The sequence below is a fragment of the Typopeltis vanoorti genome, chromosome 8 (genome assembly GCF_054136105.1).
Source record: "Typopeltis vanoorti isolate ZY-2024b chromosome 8, IOZ_Tvanoo_1.0, whole genome shotgun sequence".
Taxonomy (NCBI): Eukaryota; Metazoa; Arthropoda; class Arachnida; order Uropygi; family Thelyphonidae; genus Typopeltis; species Typopeltis vanoorti.
The window spans coordinates 2106247-2132094 of NC_143556.1; the positions used below are offsets into that span (position 1 = coordinate 2106247).

The 25848-nt window shown below is 37.7% G+C and overlaps 1 protein-coding gene and 1 non-coding gene across 5 annotated transcripts in view; both read right to left on the reverse strand.

Moving 5' to 3' along the window:
- The window catches only part of LOC150103677 (ras GTPase-activating protein raskol-like), a 770313-nt gene that overhangs the window by 301007 nt on the left and 443458 nt on the right, over positions 1-25848 (reverse strand). For all 4 annotated transcript variants that reach the window (XM_090396487.1, XM_090396486.1, XM_090396489.1 and 1 more), the window contains one exon: positions 10646-10794. In XM_090396487.1, the coding sequence (XP_090252613.1) occupies positions 10646-10794 (149 nt within the window). The remainder of the gene's footprint in view (positions 1-10645; positions 10795-25848) is intronic.
- On the reverse strand, positions 22256-22361 carry LOC150103678 (U6 spliceosomal RNA). Its single transcript, XR_016548763.1, has one exon. It is a non-coding gene; the product is annotated as a U6 spliceosomal RNA (small nuclear RNA).

Here is a 25848-nt window from a genome sequence, read left to right on the forward strand (position 1 = left end):
GTTGCCATCTTCTTGGGAATTACTAAAAAGACACGTGCACACAAGTACTAATACAACAAATGAGACTGAGGCTAGGACGCTAGCGTTTTCCTAAAGTCCTGATGGTGCCCCCTGGCGGGCTATATTGGTAGTTCTTGGCCTTTGGGCTGAAGTTCTTTTGATAAAAGTTTCCCAAATTTGGGGCAGTTTCATGCATCCAAATTTGTTGAGGTTTGGCATGTTCCTAAGGGCCGAGGCTGATTCCATGAATAGTCTTTCATACTTGAACTTGCTGCGGTGTATTACTGTGGCTTTCTTCCATCTTATTCTGTGGCGAGTATCCAGAGCGTGGTCTGCAAGCCCAGAGTGGCTGTACTGGTGAAATCGGATGTAATCCTTGTGTTCTGAGATTCTGATATTTGCTGTCCTGCCTGTTTGGCCAAAGTAGGACAGTTTACAGCTGCAAGGGACCTGGTATACACCAGGTAGGTCTAGGGGAAGTGGTTGGTCTTTGGTGGAGCAGATAAGGAATGCCAGTTTTCTATGTGGTCTGTAACAAGTGGTCAAGTCATGTTTTTTTAAGATTTTATTGATTTTTTCTGAGGTGCCTCTGATGTAGGGAATAGTGATGGATTTAGAGTAATCTTTTTTGTGAAGGGGAGGGGGTGGTGGGTTGTGGATAACTGGGTTAAGTATTTTTTGGTTTTTTTGGAGTTGGTAGCCGTTGGCTGAGAAAGTGTCACGGATGTGATTTAGTTCAGTGGTTAGGGCTTGATCATTAGAACAGATTATTTTTGCCCTGTTGAATAATGTTTTAATAACTCCATATTGTTGTGAGGGGGGGGGGGATTGTTGGTGAATGTATCTGCCTGTATGGGTGGGTTTTCTATAAACTGAGAAAACCAAGGTTCCATCGGGTTGGTGGGTGACTAGTGTGTCTAGGAAGGGGAGGTGTTTTCCTCTTTTTCCAGGGTGAATTTGATTCTAGGGTGTTGGTTGTTCAAGTGTGTTAGGAAGGAGAGGAGTGAATCCGGGCCATGTGGCGAAATAGCGAAAACATCATCAACATAGCGAAGCCATATGGTAGGTTTTTGTGGGGCTGAGTTTAAGGCTTTCTCTTCAAACATCTCCATGAAAAAGTTGGCCAAGGGTGGGGAAAGTGGTGAACCCATGGCAGTCCCCTCTATCTGTTTGTAGAATTTTTCCTGCCAAACGAAATAGCCTGAGTTCATTGTAAACTGAAATAGGGCTGAGATATCGGGAGGAAATTTAGCTTGGATTAGCTCTAAGGTTTCTTTGAGAGGGACATTCGTGAATAGGGAGGAGACATCAAAACTGACCATTATGTCATTGTGTTGGAGTGTAAGGTTTTCTATACTGGCTTTGAAGTGGGCTGAGTTTTTTATGTGTGATGGTGTATTGCCAGTATAGTGTGAGAGCGCTTTGGATAAATGCTTGGCTAGTTTGTAAGTGGAGGAATCAATGCCATCCACTATGGGACGTAATGGCACATTTTCTTTGTGTATTTTTGGGAGCCCATATATGCGGGGGGGGGGGGGTCTAGAGTTATAGGGTTTTAGTCTGTTGGTAATCTCCACAGGCCAAGAAGTGACCTTCTTAAGGAGCCTATGGAGTTTTCTAATTTGTGAGCTATACAAGATAGAAAGGACAAGAAGGGAGGAGGTGGAGTGCTGCTGATGATAGCAAGGAAATTATGTCCACATAAGGTCGACATGAAAGAGGAAAATAATGGCAATAGTTATGAGGTAGTGTGCTGTGAGATGGTGGTTGACAGGAAGACATATTTAGTTGAATGTTGCTATAGACTAGGGAATGTGGAGGGTGTTGATGAAAAATTGCATAAACAACTTGGATTAGTGAACAAAAGAAAGGTAATTATTGTGGGCAACTTTAATTATGGCAGTATAGATTGGAATCAAGAGATAGCATTTGGGAATAAGGAAAATTAATTTCTCAAGGTCTCGAGAGATAACCATCTTAATCAGCATGGAAAGGAAGGCACATGAGGATCATGAGTTTTAGATCATTTCATCAGTGGATGTAATTGAGAGGTTTCACACTTTCCTCCAGTTGGTGACAGTGATCATGAAGTGATAGCCTGGTTGTAGCTAGCCATATGTAGACTTCTGTGAAGACAGGATATATATTTTATTATTATTATTATTCGTGACACCTCCAAGGAGTCCGAAGACTCATCGCAGGAGGACACCTACTGTACAACTCTCCATCTCCACCAATATGCCGAACCTCTACTACCAATCATCCATATCACCACCATCTACTGTCCACCACCACCAACACAACTAGTATTTTTGTCTGCAAATTGCATGTGTGCTGAAGGGCTGATTTGTCTGTATGTGGGAAGAAAAACCTGAGTTTCTGGGAGAAAAAACCCTTCTATCTCCGTATGAGATATTTGGAAGTATAAGGCTGGCGATTATGACAACTTTAGGAGACAGCTTGGAGCTATAGCATGGAATGAAGAGTTGAGGGGTAAGAAAATGGATACAGTTTGGGAACTGACAAAGAAATACATAACAGCATCTATGTATGAATGTATTCTGCAAGCCAAAACAATGAATAAGGTAGGTGTAAAATGGATGAATGAGTAGGTTTAAGCATGAAATCTAAAAGAACAAGATACTTTGACAACAGTACAAGATGAATAATGGTAATAATCAGTTACATGAAGAGAATAAAGAACAAGCCAGGAGAGTGACTCAGTAAGTAAGGAAAACAAAAGTAGAGTATGAACAGAAATTTGCAAATCAGACAACAAAAAACCCAATACAGTTTTTACATATATGGTGGCAAGTAGAAGGAAAAATGATTATGGTAAGATGACGTTAATAGATGAAAAGAGTAGACTGGTAGCTGTTGCAAAAGACATTGTTGAGATATTCAGTAATCAATTTATTTCATTTTTATCAAGGTGGAATCATGAGAAACTTAAGTGTAGAAGACATAGAAGTCGATGGCTTAATTCTGATTGAGCAGGAATTATTTGAGGAAATAAACGTGATGACAATAAGGAAATACGATTTCTATGACATATCACCACTCATCTTAAAGAGATGTTCAGGGAATTGGCAGTAGCATTGGCATGCCTGTTTAATAAGAGTCTTACAACAATACAGGTTCCAAGGAAGTGGAAAGAAGATAAAATTGTTCCATGGCATAAAGGTGGTGATAAGGCTGCGGTTACAAATTTTAGGCCAATCTATACATCTGGAGTTTTGGTGAAGGTACTAGAGAGATTGATGAGAAGTAGAATACAGAAATGGTTTGATAACAGAAGTATTCTCTGTGGTTATCAGCATGGGTTTGTTAAGTTTACTAGCTTATTTACGACTATAACAAGGTGACAAACATCTTGGACAGGGGAAATGCATATACAGTGGTGTACTCGGATTTTGCAAAAACTTTTAATAAGCTTCCATATGGCAAACTAATAAATAAATTGAAACAGATGGGATTGGATAAGATAACAGACGTCTGAGTTGGATTAGTGACCGGTTGTCAGATATGTATCAGAAAGATGTATATGGGTGTGCAGTATCTCATAAGAGGAAGGTCACTAGTCATGTACCATAGGGATCAGTTTTGGGACTTTGTTGTTGTTGATATTTATGATATTGGGATGGCTTTAACTAGTAATATGCAACTGTTTGCAGACAATTCAAAATTTGGGAGAGCAATGCAGAGACAAGCAGATGTTATGGCCTTACAATTGAATAGATTGTATGAATGTGCAGTTAAGTGGAACTATCAATTCAGTTTTGCAAAGTTTAAGATTTTGAAATTTGGTTAGCAGCGATGGGCAAAGTATACACTTCATGGGGAAACTGTAAAGGAATTAGAGGAGATGAGAGATCTAGGAGTGATAGTGGACAAGGACCTGAATTTCAGGGGCCAAACTGAACAAGTTTTGAAGACATCACATCAGATAATGACAATGATGGGAAAGAACCTGAGACAGAAATAAAGAGGTTGAGATGGCATTTTATAAGGCCTTCATCAGCCCTCATATGGATTATTGGTCAAAGGTTTAGTTGTCAGGTTTTCATACTGATGAGAATATTAGAAAAGGTCCAGAAAAGATTCAAAAGGTGTTAGTGATGTTTGAAATGTGGAGTACAAGAACAGATTGAGAGAATGAAAATTGCAGAGCCTTGTGAAAATGGGGAAGAGGGGGGGGATATGCTTGAGACATATAAGTTAGTCAGGGGTTTTAATCAGGTTGACATGGAAGAGATTTTCCATAAAATGGGAGACGATTAAAACAAGGAGCCATTGCTGGAAACTGTATAAGGAGGGTGTGAGGAAAGGTTCTTTGCAAGGAGAGTTGTTGGTGAGTGGAATGCATTGTCTGAGTGTGTTGTGAATGTAGACACATTGAATCAATTTTAGGCATGGTAGAATGAGCACTGAGTCCAACAGTGTGTACCTTCCACGATGAGTCTCTGACTCCATGGAGGTCAGATATTAATAATAATAATAATAATAATAATAATAATAATAATAATAAATTATTCATTTTATTTTATTTCCAAGCCAAGATAGCATTCTCCTAAGTTGATCATAATTTCCAGCTTTGTAGTTCAGCATGTAACGTGTTCTAATTGGAGCATCAATACAATTAGATACTTCTCAAGAAAAGCACAGCACGATCACTGTCACCAACTGGTGGTAAAATAGCCATATTCTTAACAAAGCGATGGGGTTGAATATCAGATTAGTGCATTAGATCGGAGACTGGCTATCTGATGGGTATCAGCAAGTTGTGTATGGGAAGCAATATCCCTGAAAAAGAAAATCACTAATGGTGTACCTTGGGAGTCTGTTTTAGGGCCATTACTGTTTAACTTGTATATTAATGATATTGGCGAAGATTTGGATGGAGATATTCAGTTGTCTGCAGATGATGCAAAGTTGGGATGAACCATGAAGAGTAGACAAGATGTTGTGGCCTTAAAAGAATACTTGAATAAATTGAGTAATTGGTCATTGGAATATGGATGTGAGTTCATTGCTGAAAAAAATATAAGATTTTAAAATTTGGGAAACAAACATAGGATGCAAAATTTATGCTTGGTGGGGATATATTGTCGAAGGCATAGGAAATAAGAGATCTTTGGGTGATAGTGGATAAAGATCTGAAATTTAGGGGACACATTGCCAAAATTGTGAAAACAACACAAAGACTTCTGGGAATGATGCAGAGGACACTGACGTGTAGACGTAGGGAGATTCTTGTTCCGTTGTATAAGGCTTTGATTAGGCCACACATGGACTATTGTGCCCAGATTTGGTCACCGGGTTTTCAGAAGGATGAAGAGATGTTGGAAAGGGTTCAAAGAAGACTGACTAAGGTAGTTTCTGACCTCTGGAATGTCGAATATGAAGAAAGATTGAGAAGATGTAATTTACAGAATCTAGTGGATAAGAGGAAGAGGGGGAGATATGATAGAGACCTACAAGTTAGTAAAGGGTTGTTATAGGATCAATGTTGGAGAGGTTCTACAAAAAACATTGGGGGGATCAGGGGAGAACCAGAAGTCATCCCTGGAAACTGTATAAAGAGGATGTGAGCAGAGGAGTGAGATGCAGGTTTTTCATGCAGAGTTGTGAATGATTGGAATGCCTTGCCTGAGAGTGTGGTGTCTGCAGAGAATTTGAGTGTTTTTAAAGCATGGTATGATGAACTGTGTGTATGATAAAAGGACATCCTAAATGAGTCTTTGACTCCATGGGTTCATGGGTAATAATAATAAATAATAATAATTATCTTTCCACCTCTTTTGGTCTTCTTCTTCTTCCTCCTTGTATTCACCAGCTACTCTCCATGTTAAAAATCTATTCCTCAATTACTACTATAACATTGTTTTAACTTCCTAAGATGGCATCTTTATTCTTACCCTCCACCATATGTAAAATCCCCCTCACAAAATTAAAAATCTCTATTATATTATCTCTTTGCTACTTATCATCTAAACTCAACTATTTGCATTTGCATTTGCACAATTACCTATTAACCAAAATTCTATAATAATGATTAATACCTTAGTTACTCATCTATGATTTTAATCAAGCATTTCTAATCATAACAGAAACTAGGTCAATATATCTGTGTACAATCACTTCCTTACCTCAGCTTGCAAGTACCCCTTATCAAGGCAGCAATGTGCTTGAATATTCTTTGTAATTCTTGAAATGTATCCTTTGAACTTCGGGTCTCTATCAATCTACTTGTGGAGTACAGTTTGCCAATACAGTACATAACTTTATAATTCTGCACTTCAAAGTATAATAACCATGCACTTATTAACATTAAAACAGTGACTCCACTCTTCTGCAAAACTAAAATTCCATTTAAATCTTCTGAAAGGATGCAACGTGAGTATAATTTCTCATGAGTCACTTCCAACTGGCATCATTGAAAAACAATTGGACCTATTACCCCATATTAACATAATTTGGGGTAAAAGTAACATAATTAACATAACATATCATTAACAAACAAGATGAGCAATAATGGTTCTAAGAGCAGAACTCTGTATGAGGCCACTGTTATTTCCACTTTTGGAGTGTTGTCTTTCCCACAATACACAAATGCTAATATCTTTCATATAACCAACCTCCTAGACATCTGACAAGTTTATTAACTAATACCAATGGTTGTACCAACTTATTTAGTAATCTAATAAATGCATTTGCAAAGTCTAAAAATATCACTACATCATATATCACTTAATCCAACACATAGACGTCAACTTCGGGAAGTTTCATGGAGGGAGGAATTGGAAGGCCAGGATATCACTAGTGCGTGGGAAATTGTGAAAGAATATTTGTTATCAGCAATGGTAAGTTGTATACCTTAAGTGAAGAAGAGGACGCAATTTGGAGTAAAGTGGATGACAAACAATATTAAACAGGAATTGCATGCGAAAAAGAGGCTATGGAAGAGATATAAGGAGACAGGTGAAGAGAAGACGCATGAGGAATATAAGACACAGGCCAGAAGAGTGACTAGTGTGGTAAGGAAAGCGAAACTGGAATATGAGAGGAGATTGGCCCTAAGATCCAAAGAAAATCCTAGGGATTTTTTAGCTATGTGGCCAGTAGGAGGAGATGTGACTATGGAAGAATGATATTGTGGGATAAAAATGGGAATAGAGTGACTGATGCAGAGGACATAGTGGAATTGTTCAATGAACACTTTATTGGAGTATTTCATCCTAGAGGAGTCAGTTTTAATGCTAGAGGGATAGGACTGGTTCGAGGTCTGGAGGTACAGGAGGAGAGTGTGTTTCAGATACTGAGTACTCTGGATGTCAGTAAAGCTGTGGGACTGGATGGTATTTCACCACGAGTTTTGAGAGAATGTGCTAGGGAATTGACAGTGCCTTTAACGTGGCTTTTCAATGAAAGTCTGGCTTTGGCAAAGGTGCCCAGGGAATGGAAGGAAGGTAAGATAGTGCCATTGCATAAGGGTGGTAACAGACTGGAAGTGTCTAATTATAGGCCAGTCTGTGTGTCATCAGTAGTTGTTAAGATCTTGGAGAAAGTAGTGAGGGACCGTATACAGCATTGGGCAGATGAGGGTAATGTTATCTGTGAGAATCAACATGGATTTGTGAAAGGACGCTCTTGTTTTAGCAATATGCTAGACTTTTATAATAAAGTTACAAGAACATTAGATGAGGGAAAGGCATATACTGCAATTTTCTTAGACTTGGCGAAGGCATTTGACAGGGTGCCACATGATAAGCTGATATTTAAGTTGCAGCAAATGGGTCTGGATGTCAGATTGGTCAACTGGATTCAGGATTGGCTGTCTGATAGGTATCAGAGAGTTGTGTATGGTGGAGCAGTTTCCAAGAGGCAGAGGGTTATAAGTGGGGTTCCACAGGGCTCAGTACTACGACCTATATTGTTTATCCTTTATATCAATGACATAGCCAATGGATTGCAGCGGGATATTCAGTTGTTTGCGGATGATGCAAAGCTGGGAAGGATTATTAGTAATAGTGCAGATGTGGTAGCCCTGCAAGAGGATTTAAATAAGCTAGATAGATGGGCAAATGAATGGGGGTCTCAGTTTAATACAGCAAAATGTAAGGTCTTGAGGTTTGGGAAACATCGATGGGATACTGCATACTCTATGGGAGGAGTTATACTGGAGGAAGTAGGGGAGACAAGAGATCTGGGGTTGATGATTGATAGAAACCTGAAGTTTAGGGGACATATTGCAAAGGTGGTGAAGGTAACACACAGGATTGCTGCTATTATGAGAAGGACACTGACCTGCAGAGATAAGAGGGTTATCATTCCGTTGTATAAGTCTCTGATCAGACCACACTTGGACTATTGTTCTCAGATTTGGTCCCCTGGATTTGAAGGGGATAAATTAACCACGGAAAGGATACGAAGACGGATGACAAAGATGGTTTCAGGACTGTACAAGGATAGTTATGAGGATCGGCTGAGAGAATGTGGACTGCAGAGTTTGGTGGATAGAAGAAGGAGAGGTGATATGATTGAGAGTTTTAAACTGTTGAGAGGTGGTTACAGGGTTGACACTGGGGAGTTGTTTCGCTTGGTTGAACAGCAGGAAGGAGCGATGACAAGAGGCCATCCCTGGAAGTTACGAAAGGAAACTGTGAGCAAGAGGGGTAAGGAGTGGTTTCTTTGTGTGGAGGATGGTTGAGCCATGGAATGCATTGCCTGATGGAGTGGTGGGAGGCGAGAACGGTCAGTGAGTTTAAAGAGTGGTATGATAGACTTTGTGTTTCTCAGGGGGGGACCTCCCCTCGATGAGTCTTGACAGACTTTATGTCTTAGGAAGGACCTCCCTCGACGAGTCTTTTGACTCCTTGGAGGCCTAAATAATAATAATAATAATCTCTGCTCTGAAGTGGGGTAGCAGAGATGGGGAGTTATGGTTACGAGGCTTTAATATTTTTTTTTGGATTTTTTTGAGGATTGTAGCCATTGTGTAAGGAAGTGTTGAGGATATGGTCAAGTTCAGTAGTTAAGGCAGTGTTATCACAACAGATTCATTTTGCCCTGTTATATAAGATTTTTATGATCCCATATTGTTGGGAGTTGTGTGTGTGTGTGGGGGGGGGTATGACCACTGGTGAATGTATGTACCTGTAGGTGTAGGTTTTCAGTAAATGGAGAGTGCCAGGGTTCCATCAAGCTGGCATGTAATCAGAGTGTCTAGGAATGGGAGACTGTTGTTGTTTTTCTTTTCTAAGGTAAACTGGATCCTGGGGTTGATTGCTTAGATATGTTAAGAAATTGTGGAGCGTATCTAGGCAATGTGACCAAATGGAGAACACATCACTTAATATTTTGCAAAAGGTGTACCAAATTTAAGAATGTTTATTCATTTTTGCAACCTTTCACTATTTTTTAAGCACTTAAAACACTCATCTAGTTTATTTTATTTTTTCCACAGAACTAATTAAGAAGATGAGATGCTTTCAGTTATAGGACCCATGTATTTTGGATACATAGTAAAGAGATTTCGAAGGAAATTATTATTTTTCTGGGATACTGTAAAACTGTATGTGCATAAACACATCTGGTTAAGTGTCTTAAGTGCATAGAAAAATAGTGAAAGGTTACAAAAGTAAAGAAAAATTCTTAAATTTTGTGCTCTTATTCCCTAACTACTCTATCACAGTTTTGTAAAATATTAATATCCCATCTACAGAGTCTGTAGTATCTCTGAGTAAGAAGAAAAAGAGATTAACATTTTAAGAAATAAACAAAAATTAAGCAATTTGCTAATTAGTAAAATGCAAAATATTAATTTCACTTTATACAGAATAAAAATATTATAAAAATGTGAAATGAAATCTAATTAAATAAATAATACAGAAATACAGAAAGAAACTATATTTTCTAAAATATTTCTTGTTTTGCATTAGTTTTTCATATATGTGTATCATTACAATATTATTTCAATTTTCTTGCAATGAATTTTCCTTGTGAATCACAATCTCCACGATGAATTGTCTGGTGATGAATTTTTTCCATAATGAAGTGTCAGCAATGAAATTTTCCATGAATCCCAGGTTAATTATCCCCATCAAATTTGGTGACCACAAATATGAACACAATAATCCAGATGTTGTCTGATTAGGGTTTTATACAATGAAACCACTACTCTTCCATTTCTGCTGGTCAATAAAACCCATAAAATGGTAGTATATGCCCTTCTCTCATCCACCATTCTTGTTACTATATAAAAGGCAATCAGATTACTAAAACAAACGCGTTCCTTAAGAAATCCATGCTGGCCTCTCACAGATAACATTACCTTCATCTGCCCAGTGCTATATGTGATCTCTCATTAATTCCTTCAAAACCTTAACAACTACAAAAGAAATACAAACTGGTTTATAGTTTTACACTTTCATTCTACCACCATCCTTATTCAACAATGGCACTATCTAACCCTCCTTCTTCCCACAGCCAGACTCTCACTGAGATGAAATTATTTTATTTTATTTCAAATATAAATTCATATGCTATCCCATGTTTCAATTCATTTGAGTATAATATAAAATGTTCTATTCTTACACATACTCAGGAGGAATGATCAACAAAATTGATAGAAATGAAAATTTACCTTGAGTAATGTTGAAAAGGCTTGGTGAAAGAATTGCTGGACATAAAAACCTTAAAAAGATAGAGGCACTGATCAGATTATCCCCAAGTGCATCTTTGTTACACGCTGCTAATCGAATTCGGCAATCATGAAAAACCTCTTGAAGTGCTCTGAAAGAAAAGAGAGAAGAAGAAAAAATAAGTAACGAAACTCCATGGAGAGATTTCTGGATTATCATTATTATTTAATATTATTATTATTATTATTATTTTGTGACACCCCCAAGGAGTCCAAAGACTCATTAAGGGAGGGCACATACTCTACAACTCTTCATCTCCATCATCTACACCAATGCCATCTACTGCTCACCACCACAACTAGTATTTTTTGTCTGTAAACTGTGTGTTTCCTAAAGGCCAATTTGTCTGTATGTGGGATGAAAAACCCAAGTTCCAGGAGAAAAAACCCTGCTAACTCCATATGAGATGGCTAACTCATCTTCAATTGTAAAAACCCATATAAAGATTCCTCCCATCACAACAAGAATCGAACTTCGGCCTTTTCTAATTAAAGGGCATGACATACTTTCATTCTTCCAATTATGCTGCAGAGGCACTTTTATGAAACATTCTAAGTTTCTATTAACTTTTTGGATTAGAATTTTATGTGAACTCTTATCATACATGTTGTATTGAAAAGAGTGAATATAAAGATGGTATTAAACAAATAGAGAAAGATGAATAAGAAAAGAAAAAAATAGAATGTTTCTGTTCCTAACAGCCACTGAATATATTAAATAAGTTTATTTTATAAAAATATAAAGAATTAAATTTTTATACTATAAAAATATTTTTATAGCATAAAAAATAAAAATAATTATATTTTTTATACTTGGAAACATGCACTAATATTTTTGTAAGGATAGTATAATTTCACTGAGCTTTATGTTCATCAATACCTTACAGACTTATTATTTTTCAGGCACCTGCACAAATATTTAGACATAATATGTGGTCTATATTAACTCACATGATACCTATCATACCTCTATTTAAAAACAAAATCACTGACCATGTACTCACAACTGCTTCTGGCAATCCCCCTTCAAAAAAAATTTCTATTCCTCACATTGCTACATGGCTACATGATGTGCGGGGTACAAGAACACATCCCTTGCTACACATACTCTTACTAAATTTCCAAGAATGATCCTTGTTCACTCATCTCCAATATAAATTACTTAAGTAACACAGCAGCATTCTTTTCTGTACTTATTAAAATTCTGCTCATTAACCTTTATTTGTGGGTTGCAAAATCCATCCTCACAGCAGATATTCTACTATGATGATATATTACCTGATTCTGGATCCTCTCTTCCTCATCTCAGCAAAACTCAGGCAACTAAATCTGAGTGCAGTAATCTATATTGTATATCAAATCCTTATGAAGAGATACCATAATAATGGATGAATGGTGAGTGAGAGTAGGCTCTTTGGAGAGAGAGAGAGAGAGAGAGAGAGAGACTAGCAATGACAGAAGAAGTAAAACATAAGATGAGCAAGTTCAGAAGAGTAAAATATGAGATTAGGAGACTAGGAGGTTCAGCTGATGTGAAGCAAACAAAAGTTGAAGTGAGAGAGTCATGGGAATGATAGAGAGAGAGAGAGAGAGAGAGAGAGAGAGAGAGAGAATAGGAGAATCAGGAAAACAGAGGGAATGAAAGGAAGGTAAGATAGTGCACGAACTAGGAATGGAGAGATGACTGGAAGATAGATAAGTGGGAGGGAATGAAGAGAAAGAGAAGGAAGGAATGCAGGTAAGGAATGGAGAAGTTAGAGGTGTGATGCATGGAAATTCAATGATTTGTAGAGTATACAGAGGAGTGCTTTCCTAGAAAAATGCTAAATGGTGTGACTGTGTCAATTATGTGAGGTGAAAGGGTGGATGAGATGATTGTCATGATGGGTATGAATGAATCGACACAATCATCAGTTGGTGAAAATTATCATGTTATACTGACTGGGAGGCAGTTGGTAACAGAAGATCAGAGAATAGGAGATATATGTGGAACTAAAAGGAAAGCAAGTATTCAAAGCTCAAAAATGTTCTTCGGTGTCTCTGAATACTGCAGCAATCATCTGGGTAGTCATCAGAACCTTTACAATAAGTCCTCTAAACTTCAAATTTTTATTCACCATCTTCACAAAATTCATTGGTTCCTCCATTTCTTTTGACAGAGCACCAGCAAAAGACAAGGCATTCCATTTGCTAAATAGCATGTGTTTGCTAAAAGAAGATCACTACCATTATTATTGTTACATGTTTCTTTATACAAATGCCAGGGTATTAGGAACAAAAGAGATGAATTGGTGGCATTGATAGCCTCAGCCTTTTCAAAGATTATTAGGATTATTAGGAGGTAGTTGTCATCTTCCCTTCATAAATCCCTTCATAAGGATTTATGAAGGTAGACCACATATCACCCACACCCAAAGTCATACCTTCTCTTGAATTCATTCACACGATATGCACTCATTGTTATCCAAAAGCAAGCCATTTCTGTCAGGCACCTTTGTCTGAGAGAAACTCTAGTTCTCACCCCTTTCTGAACTGCAATTATACCTTCTCATCATCTGGGTAGTCTTCAGAACCTTTGCAATAAGTCCTCTAAACTTCAAATTTCTATTCACCATCTTCACATCTGTCGTCTGGCACCTGAACTTCACAAATTCTCAGTCTCTCCTCATAATCTACATTCCACAATCCTAATGTCATCTTTAATACTCTCAACTGTATCTTCATCACCTCGGAAACCAGGAGACCAGATCTATGAAGAATAGTCCAGATCATGTTTTAGCAATATACTTACTTATTATAAAAAGCTGACAAATGCATTGGACAAGGGAGATGCACACATAGTGGTATACAGGAATACCTCGATTATCGTGGTTTTGATTATCACGATTCTCGATTTATCGCGGTTTGTAATTTGATACCAAAATTCCAATTATTGCACTCCAAATTCGAATTATCGTGGCAACGAGATGTAGCCCACTACATATGACAACCAGTTCGAGTCGCCACTCTCCAGGTATCGCTCTCTTGTAACGCTTCGTCTTTATCCGACAACGCCTGCTCACCACTCACCAGTAACCGTCTGCCTTTTCCTGAAGTACATGTGGATATTTATTTCTCTTCTTATTTACCCCTACAATGAATGCTAAAAGAAACAAGGATGATATCAAGTCTGCAGCTATCAAGAAGAAACGTAGAGTGATCAGCTTAGAAGATAAGTTGCATATGATAAATAAGTATGAAGCAGGCATAACCAAAGCCAAAATTGCAAGAGAGTACGGTCTAAATGAATCAACTGTTTGCCATATTTTAGACCACGCTGCAAACTATAAGCAACTAGGACAAAGTGCATCAACCTCATCTGGGTCCGAAACTATGAGAAACAGAAGCCATCTTATGATTGAAATGTAAACGCTATTGTCAGTGTGGATAGAAGATTGTAACCAAAAGAGAATTCCTCTTAGTCAAATGACTATAAAAACAAAAGCATTGAATTTGTTTGAAACTTTAAAAAGAAAACAATTAGAAAGCGAAAATGATTTGGCATCAGCAGTGGAAGAAACTTTCTCTGCAAGTTCAGGGTAGTTTGCTCCGTTCAAAAAGCGATTGAGTATTCATATGTTCGTGTACAATGTGAAGTTGCAAGTGCCGATGAAAAAGCAGCAGCTAGGTTTCCTGGTGAATTGCAACAGATCATTGAAGAAGGAAATTATACCGATGATCAGATATTTCATGCTGACGAAACAGGCTTATTTTGGAAAAAAATGCCCACTAAAACATTTTTAGCAAAAAATTAAAAATCACAGCCTGGCTACAAGGTTTCAAGGGAGCATGTAACACTTTTACTATGTGGCAATGCTTCTGGAGATTACAAGATGAAGCCTCTCTTTATTTATCATTCACAAAATCCTCGCCTGCTTAGAAGTTTAGATAAAACTTTTCTCCCTGTTCGTTGGAGATTCAATAGAAAAGCTTGGATGACAAAAATTATTTTTGAGGATTGGTTTAAAAACTGTTTTTGTCCTGAAGCTGAAAGGTATTGCAAGTCATTAAATCTTGATTTTAAAATCTTGTTGATATTAGATAATGCACCTAGTCATCCAACAGCACTGAATGATTTGTGCAAAAATGTAAACGTTATTTATTTACCACCTAATACCACTTCCATCATCCAGCCAATGGATCAAGGTGTAATCGCATCCTTTAAGGCACCTACGAAGAACTTTTTCACAAGCAATAGAAAATACTACAGGAGATGAAGCTATGACTTTGACAGAATTCTGGAAGACAATCAATATCAAAAATTGCAGTGAGAATGTCAAGGAAGCATGGAGTAAAGTAAAGTCTAGCAACCTGAGAGTGGCGTAGCAAAAGATTATTCCTCATTGTGTAAATGATTTTAAAGGATTTGAAAATGAAGTAACCCGTGTTATCAATGACATAACTAAGCTTGGCTTCATCTAGGACTAAAAGAAATTGAAAAAGGTGATATTCAGGACCTGCTTCAGTCACATGATAAGGAGCTGGAAGATGAAGACCTAATTAACCTCGAGAGAGAGAATGTGCTTACAATGCTCAAATCAATGATAATGACGAACAAATTGATGTGGCACAGAAGGAATTTACCCTCAAAGAAATGGACGAAATGTTTAGAATTGCTGAAAATTTTAAAGAAAAAAATCTTGAACGGCGATCCTAATCTCGAGTGATCAATGAAAGTTCATCAGGAAATTGAAAATTTCATCCATTGCTACCGAGTTTTATACGAAGAAAAACGAAAGAAAAAATTCCATCAGACAACTCTACACCAATTTTTATCCAAGAAAGAATAATTGTTGTATGTACTGTATGTACTCCTTATATATAAATAAAGATTAAACAATAATCTTGTTTTTCTAAACGAACCTTTATTTTTTACTTAACACGTTTAACACATTTCTTTTTTACTTCATATATAAAATTTAATTAATAGATTTGAAAAATCCTTGGCATTGATCACCCATTTTACATGCATTATTTATCCCGATTATCGTGGATTCGATTATTGTGGTATTTTTCATGGCAACAGCAACCGTGATAATCGAGGTATTCCTGTATTTTGATTTTATAAAGGTTTTTAATAGACTTGCCACATGGCAAGCTGGTAATTAAATTGGAAGATAAGGTTAGAAAATAGGTTAGTGCACTGGATTAGATTTGCAGTCTGATAGGTATCAACAAGTTTGTATCAGGAGAAGTGATAACTTAGATAACTTATCAAACTATTGTCGAAACTGAGCAGGATGAGAATGGAGAATCAGTTAGCAGCCTGGTTACAAAAATAGTTGGTCAACATGAGCCAGCCAGTTCAGTATGGGAGTGTTCTATTTGGGAACTGCTATAGTTATTACTACTATTATTATTAATTATTAGCTTTAATGGAACATGTGCACTAGACATATTAAAGTAAGTTTCACAGGTTAAACATTTAACAAAAATTATATAGAATTTATCCAAAAACTCTAATATATTTCATCCAACATTATAGACCGTTAACTACGTTCAAAAGATGAATCAAATAATGAGTCATAAATCATGTTAAGGAAGCATATGGATTGAATTTATGAAGAATCCTTACTGTTTGTTCAGAGGTTCATTTAAGATAGGGAATTGAAATTCTTTTCACATCAAATTGTAGTTTAGTAGAAGGATGATCAGCTAAAAAAAGAAACACCTAATGCTGTTTATTCCCTTATAGGGAATAGGCGAGGCTCTTTTAGTCCTTTCTACCTTTTGGAGTGGCATGCAGTGAAGAGTCAGCTCACAAGGTGCCACCATCTCATGGTCTCTAACACTAACACAATATATGTTTAATGTCTGAATTACTGTGGGTTCTACAATCAATTTTCTTGAGTTTATGGAACAAAAAACCCAAGTTTCTGGGAGAAAAACCTGCTTGCCCATGCCAGAGATTGATTAACTCAGGAACAAGTCAAAAAAAGGCCTACGAAAAGTTCCTGTAGTTGGCAACTAGAATTGAACTCAGGATGCTCTTCCTTTGGGTGAGGGTGGGGGTTAGTGCCAAGGAGTGCAAACACCACTTCCACTGAGCTATACAGACTCTTAGCAGGATGATAATTATCAATAATTTTTTGAATGGTAGTTTTGTTGTATCCATTACATATCAAATTGCTTTTAATTTTATTCAGTTTATTTAACAAAAGGGTCAGAAGAGCAGATTATATGAGATCTGTGTACAAGACTTTTGAATAATACCCATTTTTTTGTGATGAATGATGGTGGAAGGATGAGTAAATGTATCTGCCAGTAAAGGTTGGCTTCTGATAAACTGAAAATTCATGAACTGTAGGATTACGAATTATTATGGCATCTAAAAAGGGTAGTTGATTATGGGATTCATATTCAATAGTAAACTTGATATGAGAGTAGAAGGATTTTATTTTCTCTAGGAACTAAAATAATTCTGACTCAGGGTGGGACCAGATTGCATCAACGAAATGTAGCCATATATGAAGCTGAAGGAAAATAGTGTCAAAGAGTTCTTCTTCTTCTAGATGCACAATGAAATAATCATCTAAGGCTGGTAATTTATGCTAAGTATTTAATTATGCTATGTAAAACAGCCTGCATTGATGGTAAATTTAACTAGGTTGACAATACCTATTATTATTATTATGACAATGAATATTATTATTAATATTACTATTATTACCAGAGACCTCCAGGAGATTCATCAAGGGAGGCCACATAGGATCTACACCAGTTGTTATACTTCTTGAACTCAATCAGACTGCCTACTCATCACCTCCAAAAGCAAACCATTCCTATTACATTTATGAGCAAAAATTACAGCTCTCACCCTCTTTCTTGACTATTCATTCATTCTCAACTTCCATGGATGGCCTCTCATTCTGCACCAGATATCTGCACAGAAATTCAGATATGGTCTTTTACAGTCAAATTCTCAGTTGTCAGTGTCATTCTCAATATGGCAACAATTTTCTCACTAATCTTTACAACTTTTGTAATGCATTCACAGATCTGGTCACGCAAGAAGGAAGCATTAATGAAAAAGTGGAAAGGTAAGTGACCATGACTTTCTTGGGATTCTATAATACTGAATTCAAGATTAAGGGAATGACTTCTACAGAGCTGGGCAGATAGAAGAAGAGGTGATGATGTTGAAACATGTAAGTGGGAGAAAGAAGAATACCATGACAAATATAAGGGAAATGCTGCATGGGATAACAGTTGATGGGAGAATGAGAGGTCATCCCTGGAAGTAGTATTAGGACTATGCAAGTAAAATGAAGTGAAAAGATATTATGCTCAGTGTGAAATGTATTATCAGAGTGAATACTGAAAGCAAATGTTCAAATGCTTTCAGGAGTAAGCATGATTCACATTGTGGTCTGTGAGAGATTGACTACCCATAATGTGTGGGTGGTCAACCACTCATTGACTGTCTCTTCCCAATTTTTTGCATCATCAACAAAAAACCGTATGTTCCTCCTTAAATCTGATATCATTTTCTTATATGTCCTATATCATTGATACTGATAACTTTAGTAGTAGAGGTCTAATTACTTAGCACTGCAGTACTCAACTAGTCACCTGCCTTCTGCTAGACTCAGCTCTCCTTTACCCACTCTTTGAAATCTATCCATCATCAATCCTCTTCTACAAATCATCAACTTCATGTCCATCTCCCTTTGCTCCAATTTAGGCAACATAGCTCTATGTAGAATCCCATCAAATGCCTCTGCAAAGTCCAGCAGTATTACTAAGTAGCCATTTCCCTTTAGCTGAATCAATTGTTCTTTATTATAAAAAGAAAAATACATTTCACAAAACCATTTCCCCATGTAAAGTATCATATGTCTGGGCATGCAGTACTCAATTCTGTCTTTTACCTACCTCTTGAATGCCTCAACCACTACTCCTCAGATACAAATTTGCTTTTTCTCTCTTGCAGCATCCATCATGCAATAAAACTATTTTACCTTCTTTCTCTTGTAACACCTTTTCAGAACTAAGATTGAAATTGACCAGCTCAGTAAGAGAAGGTGCCAATGCCCTGGAATATTCTAATAAAACATGGGCTAATATACCATCTAATCTCATGGTGAAAGGAAAAAAGTAATGTTCTGGAATTATTATTATTATTCAGGCCTCAATGGAGTCAAAAGATTCATCGCAGGAGGTCCTTCCTAGGAAACACAAAGTCTATCATACCACTCCTTAAACTCATTGACCGTTTTCGCTCTCACAACTCTATCAGGTAATGCATTCCATGGTTCAACCACCCTCCATGCAAAGAAACCACTCCTCACAGTTTCCTTTTGTAACTTCCAGGGCATTTTGTAACTTCATTAATGATTAGGGCATTTATTATAATTTTAGAGTGTGCCTTACCTAGGCTGGTCATTACTGAGTGTGGAAAGTTTATATTTTGAAACTTAGTGTTTGAAGTATTTTTTAATATATTTTAACTGTGTGTATGCTGCACTACCTGTGGTGGCTACCATATATCTGTTAAATGACACTTATTGCCCAACTGTTCATCCTTTCAGGACTATTCTGTATCATTCCTACAAGATTTTGCAGCCATGTTTGCAACAGATATGCATCTCAGCAGTTTAAAATGTAATAGGTAGGAAATGAGGGAGTGCATGTCTACAAGAAATGTAGACATCAGTATCCATGGTATAAGTAGCAGTGCATCAGAAATAAGAGAGTCCTGCCAGAGAGAGAGAGAGAGAGAGAGAGAGAGAGAGATAAGTAGCATGATCTAGAATGGGGAAGGAGTGCATGACATGGAGATGAATATAATATTAGGAAGTGTGGTGGGTGATATAGCAAATTTGGAGGCTGGTGTTGTTTGAATCAGGTCGAGTCAGTGTAGGGTGCTAAGACAGAGAGAGAGAGAGAGAGAGACAGAGAGAGCACTGAGAGAAGAAGAAGAAGATATGAAAAATGAGTGGAAACATGAATGAAGAAAGAGATTAGGAGATTCAACAGCCAAACTAATTATTATTATTATTATTATTATTATTATTATTATTATTATTATTATTATTATTATTATTATTATTCAAGCCTCCATGGAGTCAAAAGACTCATCATGGGAGATCCTTCCTAAGAAACACAAAATCTATCAAGCCTCATTGCGGGAGGTCCCTCCTAGAAAACACAAAGTCTATCATACCATTCCTTAAACTCATTGACCGTTCTAGCTCTCACCACTCTATCAGACAATGCATTCCACAGTTCAACCACCCTCCATGCAAAGAAACCACTCCTCACCCTCTTGCTCACAGCTTCCTTTCGCAACTTCCAGTGATGGCCCCTTGTCATCACTCCTTCCCGCTGTTCAACCAAGTGACAGAACTCACCAGTGTCAACCCTATAACCACCTCTCAACAGTTTAAAAGTCTCAATCATATCACTTCTCCTTCTTCCATCTACCAAACTCTGCAGTCCACATTCCCTCAGTCGATCGTCATAACTAACATTGTACAGTCCTGAAACATCTTTGTTATCCCTCTGTACCCTTTCCACAGTTTTAATTTATCCCCTTCAAATCATCCTGGGGACCAAATCTGAGAAAAATAGTTTAAGTGTGGTATGATAAGGGTCTTATACAACAGAATGATAACTCTTTTATCTCTGCAGGTCAGTGTCCTTATTATTGCAGCAATCCTTCTTATTATTGCAGCAATGTATATTACACCACCTTTGTAATATGTCCCCTAAATTTCAGGTTTCTATCAATCATAAACCCCAGATCTCTTGTCTCCCCTACTTTCTCCAGTATAACTCCTCCCATAGAGAATGCAGCATCTCATTGATGTTTCCCAAACCTCAAGACCTTACATCTTGTGCATTAAACTGAGACCCCCATTCATTTGCCCATCTGTCTAGCTAATTCAAATCCTATTGCAGGGCTACAACATCTGCACTATTACTAATAACCCTTCCCAGTTTCACATTATCCACAAACAACTGAATATATCCCCCTGCAATCCACTGACAATGTCATTGCTATAAAGGTTAAACAATATAGGTCCCAATACTGAACCCTGTGGGACCCCACTTGTAACCTTCTGACTGCTTGATATTGTTCCACCATACACAACTCTCTGATACCTATCAGGCAGCGAATCCTGAATCCAGTAGACCAACCTGACATCCAAACCCATGTGCTTCAACTTAAATATCAGCTTATCATGTGACACCCTGTCAAATGCCTTTGCTAAATCAAAGAAAATGGCAGTATATGCCTTTCCCTCATCTACTGCTCTTGTAACTTTATTATAAAAGGCTAGCATATTACTAAAACAAGAGCACGTCTTAACAAATCCATGTTCACTCAAAGATATCATTACCCTCATTTGCCCAATGCTGTATACGATTCCTCATTAATTTCTCCAAGATCTTAACAACTATTGATGACACACAAACTGGCCTATAATTAGACACTTCCAGTCTGCTACTGCCCTTATGCAATGGCACTATCTTACCTTCCTTCTATTCCCTGGGCACCTTTCCCATAGCCATACTTTTATTGAAAAGCCAGGTCAAACTAGTTGTCAGTTCTTTAGCACATTCTCTCAAAACTCGTGGTGATATATACGATCCCGTCCCACAGCTTTACTGACATCCAGAGTACTCAGTATTTGGAAGGTTTTAATACTAGAGGGATTGGGCAGATTCAAGGTTTAGAGGTGCAAGAGGAGGTGCACCTCTAAACCTTGAACCTGCCCAATCCCTCTAGTATTAAAACCTTCATCTCCAGGATGAAATACTCCAATAAAATGCTCATTGAACAACTTCACTATGTCCTCTGCATCAGTCACTCTATTCCAATTTTTATCCCACAATATCATTCTTCAACAGTTATTTCTCCTCCTACTGGCCACATAGCTAAAAAATTCCCTAGGATTTTCTTTGGATCTTAGGGCCAATCTCCTCTCATATTCCAATTTCGCCTTCCTTACCATACTATTCACTCTCCTGGCCTGTGTCTTATACTCTTCATGCATCTTCTCTTCTCCTGTCTCCTTATATCTCTTCCACAGCCTCTTTTTCACATGCAGTTCCTGTTTAATATCGTTTGTCATCCACTTTACACCAAATTGTGTCCTCTTGTTCACTCATGGTATACAACTTACCATTGCTGCTAACAAATATTCTTTCATAATTTCCCAATCACTAATGATATCCCGGCCTTCCAATTCCTCCCTCCATGAAACTTCCCCAAGTTGATATCTAAGACTATTATAATCACAAGCCTTATAATTCCACATACATTCCTGGCTCTTTGATACTCCTGCATGTCTATTTATCTTCCAAGTCAAAACCACAATGGTCACTCTTTCCAACTGGGAGAGAGTGACCATGTGTTTACTCTCTCTCCCGGTGACCATGTGGGAGAGATGTCATCTCAGTCATTATCAACTCTTCTGATGCTACTGATGCTATGACCAAATCCAAAAACTCTTGAACCTGTTGTTCCCTCTATTATATGTTGCCTAATATATTTTTCCCTCAAGAAAAAATGTGGAACGCTTCACGATTTTGTGTGTCATCCTTGTGCAGGGACCATGCTAATCTTCTCTGTATCGTTCCAATTTTATATCTGTACTGCCGAAGCAAGTACAACATGAAGTAAAGAGTGTGAGTGATGAAAAGAGATAGAGAGATTTGAGGAAATGATAAATAAAAGGAGAGAGAGAGAAACAAGAAAGAGAGGAATAAGGGACACGGAATGGACAAACCTTTCAGAAGTTTGATGTATGAAGATTGACTGATTCATGGTGTGTGTGTGTGTGTGTGTGAAATAGATTTTTAAAGGAGTACTTGCCAAGAAGAAAAATACAGAGTGTGACTATAGCAATTAAATGAGATGATGGTGGGTGCAAATGACTGAGAGGTAGCATGGATCACGTGGCAAGAGATTTGAGGTTAATGTTAGAGATTATGCAGCAGAAATTGTGAAAAAGAATATAGTGAGATTATTGCCCAGATATGATAATGCAGAATTTAGGAAAAAAGCAGTAGTGTTATATCACCGTTTTTCTTTCATTTATATTTATCTTACTTTACTTTACTTCCTTTTACTTTTAACATTAAACTTTTTATATCTCTTCCTATCAGACATTGGTTGCCGACAAGTTTGTATAGATTAAGGCTGCACCAGCCGGCAACTAAATTCTGTTACAATATCCAATACTCAACGAAAATGTAGGGATCAGGGTATGCATGCAGTCGTGGTCCCTATTCACATATCACTAATGGTTTCCCCTAAAAATGCCAGGTACGAAATTTTCCAAAAGGTAATTCAAATCCACAGAAGATATGACAAATTCAATTGTAAAATTATCAACATCCTTGTTGATAAAAGTGTTTGTGGTGTTGTTAATACCGTGAAAAATAAGTCATGAATAACCATCAACACCTAAGCTTATCTGTTAGAATAATTAATTAGAAGAAAGTTGAGAAATTTTAGTGGGTAATTTAGTGAGCAACCTCCTGAAAGTACCTATATATATATATATATAAACGCATTATTCAACTGTGTCTTAAAATAATTCAGTGTGTCTACATTCACAATACAAGCAGGCAATGCATTTCACTCAGCAACCACTCTCCATGCAAAGAACCTGCTCCACACTCCTGTTCTTGGACCCTCTTTATACAGTTTCCAGCAATGGCATCTTGTTCTAACCCCATCCCACATTATATGAAAAATCTCTTCCATGTCAACCTTATAACAACCCCTGACTAACATATATGTTTCAATCATATTCCCCCCCCCCTCCCTATTCCTCCTATTCACAAGGCTTTGCAATTTACATTGTCTCAATCTCTCCTCATACTCCACATTACAAAGATCACTGACAACCTTTGTGAATCTTCTCTGGACCCTTTTCCAACATATCTGGCTCACCATGAAAACCTGGTAACCAGATCTGTACAAAATAATCCACATCAGTCCTGATCAAGGCCTTATACAATGGCATCATAACCTCTTCATTTCTGCATTTCAAGGCCCTCTGCATCATTGCCATTATCTGAAGTTATGTCTTCACAACTTGTGCAATGTGGCCCTTGAATTTCAGGTTCTTGTCCAAAACCATTCCCAGATCTCTCATTTCCTATACCTGCTTTAAAGTTTCACACCAAGTGTATACTTTGCATCTCTAGTTCCACTGATACCACTCACAGGATTACTTGGGTGGTTGCCAGCAGTGCAAGGACCCCTGTGAAAAAAGGGTATATGTGGAACTACAAGGGGGGTGATTATGAAGAGCTCAGGAGACAGCTTGCAGGTGTAGCATGGAATGAGGAGTTAGCTGGAAAAGAGATCAATGCAGCTTGGGGGATTTTCAAAAAATATTTAGTGGATGCAATGTCTAAATGTATACCACGGGTGAGAAGGTTAAATAAGTTAGGTGTGAGATGGATGAATAAAGAGATTAAGCATGCAATACAGAGAAAAAGGGCATTGTGGAGGCAGCATAAGAGAAGTGGAAGTAACCAATTTCATGAGTTCTACAAAGACCAGGCAAGGAGAGTGACTTGGTTGGTGAGAGTAGCTAAAGAGAGGTATGAACAGCAGTTAGCTAATGAAGCTAAAAAGAATCCTAGGGAGTTCTTTCGATATGTAGCCAGCAAAAGAAAGAATGATTATGGAAGGATGACATTGATTGGAGGAAATGGTATAAAGACAGCTGTTGCAGAATGTGTGGTGGAGATACTTAATGAGCAGTTCATAAAGATCTTTCAATCTTGTGAATGTGACTTCATGGAGAGATTAAGAGCAGTTGATGATGGGGAGGAGAGACTGACTGTAAGTGAGCAAGAGGTGTTTGGGGAGTTGAGTAAACTAGATGTAAATAAGGCTGTGGGACTTGATAATATATCACCACGTATTCTGAAGGAATGTGCCAGAGAGTTGACACCTGCCTTGACATATTTTTTTAATACGAGTCTTGCACTTGGTCAAGTCCCTAAAGAGTGGAAGGAGGGCAAGATTGTGCCACTTCATAAAGGAGGTGATCGAACTCAAGCATCAAACTATAGGCCTATCTGTGTGTCGGGTGTTGTGGTTAAGTTGTTGGAGAAGCTTGTGAGAGCTAGAATCCAGAGTTGGGTTGACAACAATGGTATAATCTTTGATGGACAGCATGGATTTGCTAAAGGGAGGTCGTGTTTTAGTAATCTACTTACTTATTACAATAAAGTGACTGCTTCCTTGGACAGAGGAGAAGGATACACAGTAATATACTTGGATTTCGCAAAAGCTTTTGATAGAGTGCCTCATGATAAGTTGACAGTCAAACTAGAGCAGATGGGGTTGGATATTAGATTAGTGCATTGGATTGGAGACTGGCTATCTGATAGGTATCAACAAGTTGTGTATGGGGGTGCAATATCCAGGAAAAGGAAAGTCACTAGTGGAGTGCCTCAGGGATCTGTTTTAGGGCCATTACTATTTAACTTGTATATTAATGATATTGGCGAAGATTTGGATGGAGATATTCAGTTGTTTGCAGATGATGCAAAGTTGGGAAGAACCATAAAGAGTAGTGAAGATGTTGTGGCCTTGCAAGAAGACTTGAATAAATTGAGTGATTGGGCAAGCAAATGGGGGTGTGAGTTCAATGTTGCAAAATGTAAGGTTTTAAAATTTGGAAAATAAAGATGGGATGCAGAATTTATGCTTGGTAAGAATATATTGTTGGAAGTAGAGGAAATAAGAGATCTGGGAGTGATAGTGGATAAGGATCTAAAATTTAGGGGTCACATCGCCAAAATTGTGAAGACAACACAAAGACTTCTGGGAATGATGAGGAGGACACTGACGTGTAGAAGTAGGGAGATTCTTGTTCCATTGTATAAGGCTTTGATTAGGCCACACATGGACTATTGTGCCCAGATTTGGTCACCTGGTTTTCAGAAGGATGAGGAGATGTTGGAAAGGGTCCAAAGGCGACTGACTAAGGTAGTTTCTGACCTCTGGAATGTCGAGTATGAGGAAAGATTGAAAAGATGTAATTTGCAGAGACTAGTGGAGAGAAGGAAGAGGGGAGATATGATAGAGACCTACAAGTTGGTAAGGGGTTGCTATAGGATCAATGGTG